The sequence below is a fragment of the Oncorhynchus kisutch genome, linkage group LG9, assembly GCF_002021735.2.
Source record: "Oncorhynchus kisutch isolate 150728-3 linkage group LG9, Okis_V2, whole genome shotgun sequence".
Lineage (NCBI taxonomy): Eukaryota > Metazoa > Chordata > Actinopteri > Salmoniformes > Salmonidae > Oncorhynchus > Oncorhynchus kisutch.
This window is the reverse complement of record NC_034182.2, coordinates 17,513,607-17,523,663: the sequence shown is the minus strand read 5'-3', so window position 1 is coordinate 17,523,663 and position 10,057 is coordinate 17,513,607. Positions and strand designations below refer to the sequence as shown.

The following is a 10,057-nucleotide window of genomic DNA, read 5'->3' as shown; positions in this document are numbered from 1 at the left end:
CACAGCAGGACAGTTGGAGGCCAAAATGCATGACTAGATACTTGTAGTACCCGCTGGCAGTGTTGAAGGCGGTCTTCCACTCATCCCCCTCTCGTAACTGCACCAGGTGTTAGGCGTTCTGTAGATCTAGCTCTGAAAAATCAGTGGCCCCCTGGAACGGCTCGAAGGCTGAGGAAATTAGTGGTAGCGGGTTATGGTTCTTCACAGTAAGGGTTCTTCAAAGAAGAACCCTGCGCAGGCGGGAGAAGAAGAGGGGCGGATATATCCAGCAGCTAGGGAGTCCCCAATGTAGGTCTCCGGTCCCGACAGAGAGTGCAGACATCCCTGGGCGGCGTGGTGCTAGGAAGAAGGTCAATCCCGCAGTCATAGGGTCAGTGCAGCGGAAGCGAAGTGGCCCGGGCCTTGCTTAACACCTCCCAGAGGTCCAGTTACTCCACGGGAATGGTGGAGAGGTCCAGGTTGCGCTGACTGGACTCCAGCCCATGAAGGCACCAGTAGACCAGTTGATGAGGGAATTGTGTCGCTGGAGCCAGGAGAATCTCAAAACTACGGGAATCTGAGGAGACTTGATGAGCATAAATTGAATATTCTCTCTGTGATTCCCTGACACCCGTAGGTTGATGGGAGTGGTATTATGAGTGACCCAGCGTTTAGAGCGCCCGTCCAGCGCTCTAACATCAATGGGAATGGAGAGGGGCTGAGTGGGGAAGGTCAGCTCGGAAGCCAGGGTAGCTTCCAACAAGCTCTCATCGACCCAAGAGTCAATGAGGACCCAGAGAGATTTAGACTGGTTTTCCCACAACAGAATGGCATGAAAAGGGGTGCGAGCAAGGTAAGCAGGAAAGGTCTCCATATGGCCCACCAGAGTACTCACTCCTACCGGTGAGCCTGGTCTTTTAAAGGACATGAGGACACAAAATGACCAAGAGTCCCGAAATACAGACAGCTCTTCATGTTGGTCCTGTATTGCCATTCCGCTGGCGACAGCCAAGCTCTACCTGGTTGCGTAGGCTCGGCCGTCTTCAGCGACTCTCGGGGGAAGTCGGGAAGCCACAGTTTCTCTCGGCAATGGGACCGTTTTCGGGATGACTCGGAGGCAAGGTGGAATCCCTGGTCGTGCGAGCGAAATCTCCATCCGTTGTTCCCGTACTCACCCATTGATTCAGATGGTCAAAGCGATGAGGGATTTGAGATCCGTAGGTAACTCCTGAGCTGCAAACTCATCCTTGACCTCCTCCGAGACGCCGTGCAGGAAGACATCGAACATTGCTTTCTGGTTCCAAGCACTATCCGCTGCCAACATGCGGAAATCCAACACATGGTCTGCCACGATGCGGGAGTCCTGCTGAAGCTGGTTTAGCTTCCGGGCAGCTTTTCTCCCGGAGGACGGGCATCATAAACCTTCTTCACCTCTCCCACGAACCCCTCCAGGTCAGTTTCTCTCCCGAGGAACGGGGCATCATAAACCTTCTTCACCTCTCCCACGAACCCCTTCAGGCTAACACATATGGCCGGCTGTTGTACAAATACAGCAGTAACCTAGGTGAGAGCCCTCCCGGACATCAGCGTGATGAGGTAGGCTATCTTGGAGCAATCCAAGGGGAAGGAGGAGGGCACGCTGAGCTAGAAACGCTTGAAAGGGGCTTGGCTCTCCATTGAAGTTCCAGGGGAGGTAAGCGGGGCGCCCGAGAAGATGGAGTGACCGATGAGACGGTGCTGCTAACAGCTCAGTTACTGAGGGGCTGTGGGGTTACCACCGTGGTAGGCTGCCTCCCAGACAATCTGCAGAATTGCTCCAGAAAATATCCAACTCCCCGTCATGGTGTTCAGCCAATGTTTGGACCCCCTCCATAAGGCCACAAAGCAATTCCTTGTGCCTACGATGCTGGCTCCTTGGGAGGAGATGGCATTGTGCAGCTGGCCCGGGTCTGCTGAAAAAGTCATGGCCATTTCGCTCTATCACGTTTCAGGTAAGACCCAGATGCAGACAAAGTCGGAGTAACAACAGTTTATTAATCCAACCGGGCCAGGCAAAAGACAGGTCAAGGGCAGAAAGGAGTCAGTAATCCAGAAAGGTGGGATAAAGTTACAGGTGGCAGGCAGGCTCAGGGTCAGGGTAAGCAGAGGTCAGTAATCAAGATAGGTGCGGCAAAGGTACAGGACGGCAGGCTCGCTCAGGGTCAGGGCAGGCAGAATGGTCAACACTGGTAAAACAAGAAAACAGAAACAACCAAGAGACAGGAGCAAAGGGAGAAATGCTGGTAGGCTTGAACACAGGTATAAATACACAGGGGATAATGGGGAAAATGGGCGACACCTGGATGGGGATGGAGACCATCACAAAGACAGATGAAACAGATCAGGGTGTGATACCAAATAGGGCTATCTTCTGTTAACCACCCCATGCCTTGTCATAACACAACTGATTGGCTCAAATGCATAAACGTGTGTGCCTTTTTAACAAAGCACACCTGTTAATTGAAATGCATTCCAGGTGACTACCTCATGAAGCTGGTTGAGAGAATGCCAAGAGTTTGCAAAGCTGTCATCAAGGCAAAGGGTGGCTACATTGAAGAATCTCAAATATAAAATATATTTTGATTTGTTCAACACTTTTTTGGTTACTACATGATTCCATATGTGGTATTTTATAGTTTTGATGTCTTCACTATTATTCTACAATCTAGAAAATAGTAAAAATAAAGAAAATACCTTGGTATGTCCAAACTTTTGATTGGTATGTAACAGTGTGCTCCATGGGATACAGTATTTTATAGTAGGGTGGGACTGGGTTCGGGCTTTCAGTTAATTATGTTTTCAAAATATTTTTTCCAATTCAACAGAAAAAACATTGACAGCTCCCAGTTACCCATATGAATAGTGAGGCATTTTACAGTCTTGTTTGTGCCAATAGTTATGTAGTCCAATCTGGCATAGTAGCAACATTGTAGTGAAGAGATAGTCATAATTCCAATAAATTGTGTTTCTTTCTTCTGAGAGAGATATACAGTACACACTACTTCTTTAAATAAGTGCTTGTTTTTAGCTTGAATATCAAACCAGAAATATGTGAACGGCCTCCACCACAGTGGCTTCCTAGAAATCCGGCATCAACAACAATAACAACAGGGATGTGGTCATCTTTTTTCTACAGCCTATTACAAGGTCAGACAGTGTAAACTCATTACTACAGTACCCTACTGTATGCAATGTTTGCCATTGCTATTTAGACCATTTTCACTCCATAAAGAATTGACAGTACCACTAAATATTGGATAAACGTACCAATGCAGAATAACTACTAACTAGCGATTGCAGAATATGATCCAGGCATTACATGTATGTACACTACACACACAGGTGTTATAACTGTGCTGTAAACTAATCTATTCTATTCCTCCATGTGACTGCCAACCTGAAGTTGTTTTTCCTCGCCTCTTCTCTAAGTGGATTTGGAAGACCAGTAGAAGGCCCCCTTTCCTCTGGTCTAAAAAATATCCCAATGCCCCAGGGCAGTGATTGGGGATATTGCTCTGTGTAGGGTGTCGTCTTTCGGATGGGACATTAAACGGGTGTCTTGACTTTCTGTGGTCACTAAAGATCCCGTGGCACTTATCGTAAGAGTAGTGGTCTTGATCCAGGTGTCCTGGCTAAATTCCCAATCTGGCCCTCATACCATCACGGTCACCTAATCATACCCAGTTTACAATTGGCTCCTTCATCCCCCCTCCTCCCCCTGTAACGTTGTTGCTGTAAATGAGAATGTGTTCTCAGTCAACTTACCTGGTAAAATAAGGGTTATTAATAATAACAATTCTCTCTATGTACACATCACTGTTGTTTATTTTCTTCCACATATCTTTCGCTTACTTTCACTGTAAAAGGAGGTCATTACAGGGACAGTTCTATTCACATATACACTGTACTACTCCTGCTCGTATGAGCAAGAGGCACTCCAGTCGGGCCAGCCAATGAAAGTACTTAGGGGTGTGCTCCTCGAAAAGAACATGCTGTCCTGACCTAAATTAACTCTGTTCAAACCTGGCTGCAGTGAAAGCCAACCGAAGTGGCTGTCAGAAGTGGTGTGCTTTTCTTAATGCGTGCCTGATTGGAGAAAGCGAGTGTCAATAACATACTTTTTCCACCCGTACTGTAGAACAGGATGTGCCCTGACTATGCGTGTTGTTTTTAAGTCGAGAGTCGGTGCAAACTCCAAAAGAGAGAATGGGGTGTAAATCAGCTCAAGATGTGTAAAAGTGAGAGTTGTGCGTAATTGTTTTGATACCACATGAGAAATGTGTATATTGCCATGGTTGTAAAGTGTCCTAGACACACTAGTTTGGTTTGCACATTACAAATTAGGTTGGTTACCTTCTCTCTGCAGCGCGAGTTGCGTTTAATCGAAGTTTTTTTTTGCAAATTCTCTTGAGCATGTCTCGTGGAATCTATGGTGATTTCAATTCTAAAGAATCTCTTCACTCAATAAACAGTAACTGTCACGCGGGACTAGGTGTGTTTGCAGGAATCAGACGCAGAGAGAGAGTAACGGAGTAAAGTGCTTTACTATTGCACACCAAACTGATAAGCCCAATACAATACAGGGCACAGGACACTATACCAGACAACCCAAAACCACAGGGTGTCCAGTATAGAAAATAAAATACACCACGACCTAATATGTACACGCGTAACAAAAGACAATCCCGCACAAAACAAGGGCGGGTCAAACTACTACATATAGGGAAGCTAATTAAACCAAAATACACACAGGTGAAACTAATAAGACAAAGCCAACAGACAAACGAAAAAGGGATCGGTAGCGGCTAGTAGGACGGTGACGACGACTGCTGAGCACCGCCCGAACAGGCAGGGGAGCCAACTTCGGTGGAAGTTGTGACAGTAACATCATGCATTTTTTCAACTGTAGCATTATGCATAGATAAAAAAGTTGCAACTAGTCATTGCTCTCACATCCTGCTGCACAACAATAATTTCTGGGTGACTAGTCTATACGTGTGTTTTTACACATTATCAACCATATAACTAATACCTTTACTAGCCTACTGGCGAGGTTGGCCCTGGCACACTATAGCCTGAATGTATAGCATACTGTGACAATGTTGACATATGGAGGAAAATGAATGTGCACATAATACGCAATTATGAAAATAATAAATAAATAAGTTTTTATTTAAACCAATATCGTTTTTTTAATCAAATGACTGCTGGTTTCAGAGACACAATACAAAATATACAGGTATATTTTTAACCAGGCTCAGTTGTGCAACCTTTTCTATCCAAAAACATTTTTTTAAGTATTTACATAACAATGCTAAAAAAATGTCACTTTGGATATGAATTCAACCACAAAAACCTGAAGAAAAATACTTTACTATAATTTTTACAAGGAAAAATACACAGGTACACTTCAAAGTTTTATACAGACACACTGTACATATGCAGTATAGCTTTGTCTTTTATCTGTCTGTCCTCCTCAAAGATGATAATTATTTCCTTTGTGTGGTCTATATAGTGCCATGTCATGCTCAATATGAAGTCAACACACAATATGAGGCAAATCGTTGATTCACATATTTATGTTTGAAAAGTGCCCAGGGGTTACAAAACACATCTGAGAGTGTAGGCTACTCTGGGTCAAACTGGACCACATTATGAATAAGTTAAAGGAAACCAACTAATTTTAGGGTGGCATAATAATAATAATTAATACTTCAAAATGGGAACTATATTTTCAAACTTTAACCAATCATTTCTAACTATGCCATGAATAAGGCCTAATCATTTAATTATTTCTCCATAAAAATAAGACAAATGTTGAAACTTTGGCAGGATCTTTCCCTTTCGCAGTAGGAACACTTAATAAAAATAATAATAATATATTATTTGCATGTAAACTTGTATCTAGTTAGGTCATGTAACATACTGATTGACAGTATGACCTTAGTGTAGCATTGGGTCAATTACATTCAAATTCAGTCAACTCAGGAAGTAAAAAAAAAATCCTAATATTTTCTGTCATTGAAAAACATTGAGGAAAATTGGAATTGGAATGACTTTCAGTTTACTTCATCAATTGAAATAGAATTGACCAGCTTTTGAATAATAGGCCTTCAAACTATGTACTAGCACTGAACACTGAATAAAGCCACAAAATAGAAACAACTGATTCTTTGATGAGATACTCTCAAAAACAGTGACTTAGAAATAATCTGAATGTTCTTTTTACCTTTATTTAACTAAGCAAGTCAGTTAAGAACAAATTGTCAGCTCAGGGATTTGAACTTGCAACCTTTCGGTTACTAGTCCAATGCTCTAACCACTAGGCTACCCTTCTGCCATGTATAACTATGAATTATTTCTGAACAAGGATATCATATGACCACTTTTAAAAGCAAACAATATTTTTTTGAGAACTGCACAGCAATTCTTCAAGACACTTATTTTATTAACATAATAATATTATGTTTTATGTGCTACATATGAAACATAGGTAGTTAAAATAAAACTGAGCAAAAAGGGAAAAACATCCAATTTTGCGCACTGCTACATTTTCTGCTTTTGAGGAGATAGGATTAAATTGAGTGCCAAAACTTTAGTGTATATATTCAGTGCTTGCAAAGCCTCCCTCCCTCCTAAAGGCAGGCCATTTTGTATCCTGTCTTCTCTTCTTTCCCTCTTATCTTCTTAAGGTCCTGAAGTACAGTATTCAATGAAAAAGGAGGACTTCTCAGCACTGTGGGGAAAACAAATTCATATTAGCTCTGTTCACAGAAGGGGTTATGGGTACATAGCCTGAAGGTTATAACACATGCATAGTAAAGACAGTTTAGTTGTCCAGTATCATGCATTGTGTATTCTGCTGAAGCAAGAAAACAGTGCAAAAGTGTACAGTAAATGTTAACATGTCACTCAAGACTGACTTCTGCAGAGAGAGAGCAGCATCTTGAAGAGCTCATTCTCTTGAAAACAACCCTTCCTCATGCAAAGCCTGCTGATGACGTGTTACTACTGTTCTGCACTTGAACTAGGCTTGCTTAAGTTAATATTAGACCAGATAGCTGTGGCGTTTAGCAAAGTGTGTCATCTACATTTTTTTAACATCTCACTAAGGCTTCACAACTGAAATGCTAATGTTTATAATAAGGTTATTAGAACAACTGGGTTATGCTCCAGGACATTCTAATTCCACAGGAACAAATAACATTATTCAAAGGTTATGTCATTCACACATCATTTCACACTCACCTGACAGTATACATTGGAAATGCATGATGATGAAGTTCTTACCTTGGTATTAGTGTTCATGTGTCCTGGAATCGTTTTTGCTGGGTGTCTGCTCTACTGACTTTGACACCACTTCATCCTCTTCACTGGAATGTGACTTTTTACCAGTACTTTGGGGTTCTGAAAAAAAACACAATTTAAAGATATGTCAGTAAACAGTTTATTGCCAAAAGCTAATTTCCCGCCCTGTTGAATAGTTCAGAAATTAAGTTTATCATCAAGTGAAACAGCCAAGTGGTTATATAATCAGGCTATTCATTAGGTCAGAGCAGAACAAATATTCAAAACACAAGACGAGGAAGAAATCAAAGTGTTAAATAGCCTGACACACAAAGCGTGTCTTCCTGGAAAGAAAGTGTCGACGGAATCTAGAGATGAGGGGTACAAAGTATAGGCTTTCTGCGACATTGTATCAGTGCAGTGAAGCAGAATTTTTATACAATTTCGCAGATTGTAACAATTTAATTCGACTGTGGCATATTGTGCGATGGAGACTGGCTGAATTGTTTTCGTTTGGTTAACTCTAAAATCCTCAAGTCCATTTTCAAAACGGCATAATTTACCTGGATTTGCAGGTCTTTTCCTTGCCCGGTTGTGAGAGTGGTGACAATGCGTCTGCCTCTCGCTCTCACTCTCCTCGGATAGCTCAGCCCCGTTCGTAAGACAGCTCGGTCGGACTCGGTAATCATGATTCCCGTTATGGTCCACATTTCCAGATGACAAGACTCCGTTGTGAGGCGGTCTGCTGTAAAAGTCAGGCAGGTCACTGCTTTTCATGGGTTCCCATTTATAATCTCCCTGGGAAAGGGGCTTGTCGTTTTGGAAATCATAATTCCATTTGTCAATAGAATCCTTCTCCATCTCTTTCATTTGAACCAAACACTCCCTCCTAAAGTCGTCGTGATCTACCGATCCGAAAAGATTTCTGCGAATCGGGGGCTTCGTGTGATTCGTCGGACGCAGATCCACCATTTCCAACGTCGGACTCCCATTCGAAATACTAACATTTGACATGTTGTTGCACATATGAAAACGACCATAAATCGCGACAGTTTACAGAAAAAACAAGTATTCCTTTTAAATAAGCGACCTGAAACACAAGTTAGAGACGCATGCATAACATCCGTAAAACAGCCAACGTGATTCCCCCTCCAAGAAAAAAACAATCTGCCCGAATATTGAAAGCTTAGTTCTGTTGGTTGTTTTCTGCCGTTTGACTACGGAGCTAAGTCGTCTGTGCTGTACCAAAGATGATGGATATACTGACAAGAAACATGTTTCTCCGCCACAATGGGAGTCGTTGTCCACAAAGCGGCACGACAGGCTGTCTAGCTCCCGCCTACCCTTTCTTTGGATTGGTGAATACATCTCATTATTGTAATATATTTTTAAATATTCAATGAAGGTTGTTGACGTCAACCGCCTGTACTGAATGGAGAGAGATGTTATGATTCGAGCCTCATTTCATTAATATATAGCCATCTGAAGACATCTCCAATATAAAGTGTTTTTCCTTAAAGTTGCTGGTATGTCACTGCTTTCTTATACATTTATATTCAATCAAATAAACCTCACTTAGAAAATAATCCATACATTTTTGATGACCAAATTCGACATTTTTATTGTGCTCCATAAAAATCGCCTTGCTTGGTGGGCGAAACAAATGAAAAATGTCCCCTGCTGAAAGGAGACATGTTTATTTTGAGTTTTTTGAGTTGGGCCTCTATTCCTCTCGCTGGTGGTTATGGAAATCACCAGCGGCGACCGCTGGGCGATGACCAATCATATCGAGTGGTTCCCCTGACGAATTTGATGCTATGTGACCCAAGGTTGGAGACCTTCTTCAGCAAAGATGGCTGACAAAAATACTTGGATGGAAGAAAATGCAAGTAATTATAACGTCATAACGTGTCACCCAAAAAATGTACAGTTGAAAGGAATATGTTAGTTAATGTAGAGACAAACGATGATGCATATTTTTTGGTCATATAGTTAATTGACGATAATCGCTATTTAGCAAGATAGCGGACTAGCTAAGATTAGCCAGCTAGCTAGATAGCTTTATGGGTGTTGTGACGTCATGAGTATGAAATTGAGGGTGGGTATAATTTGTGGAATGTTCCAACAGGAATCTGTTCCAAAAACTTCGGAAAGTACAAGGTTGCCAACAAACAACACATACAAATTAGCATGATCACTTCACCAGGCTAACTAACGTTAGCTGCCGAATAAGCATTAACTCACCACAAAGCTTATTCTTATGTTTGTCCATAGGCTACCAGAGTGAGGACAGACATTTTTCAGAATAAAGGTGGTGAGTGAAAAACATAATGACATAGCCCACTCTCTACCCGGTATCGTATTCTGCCGCTATACAACTTTGTATGCGTTGTTTGTTGGCAACCTTATTTACAATGTTTTTGGAACAGATTCCTGTTGGAATGTTCCACAAATTATACCCACCCTGATATTGTAATTTGTGTTGTTTAAGAGCCTTTTTGGGAGCAAGTATGAAATTAATAGATGAACTGAGTTATGACAGTGAAAATTATTATGATAATGTTTGCACAAGATAAAAATCAACATTGATTATATTACAGAATAACTGAAAAGGATTATGATCATATGTTTGCACACCACAAAATGTCAGTATTAATTATTATCATCCATGACAGAATAGAATCATTAGGATGCATGTCCCTGATTTATTTTCTCTGAGGACATAACCCTCAAGTTCTTTGAACCTTCATGA

The 10,057-nt window shown here is 41.8% G+C and overlaps 1 protein-coding gene across 1 annotated transcript; it reads right to left on the bottom strand.

Annotated features, from left to right (window-relative positions):
• Positions 1 to 5,160: 5,160 nt before the first annotated feature.
• LOC109896833 (cyclin-dependent kinase inhibitor 1B-like) lies at positions 5,161 to 8,630 on the bottom strand. The gene is made up of 3 exons (XM_020491218.2): positions 7,869 to 8,630; positions 7,309 to 7,425; positions 5,161 to 6,754 (listed from the first exon to the last, which is right to left on the bottom strand). The coding sequence occupies exons 1-2, from the start codon at positions 8,329 to 8,331 to the stop codon at positions 7,316 to 7,318; spliced, it is 573 nt and encodes a 190-aa protein (XP_020346807.1). The 5' UTR covers positions 8,332 to 8,630; the 3' UTR covers positions 5,161 to 6,754; positions 7,309 to 7,315.
• Between the last annotated feature and the right edge of the window lie 1,427 nt (positions 8,631 to 10,057).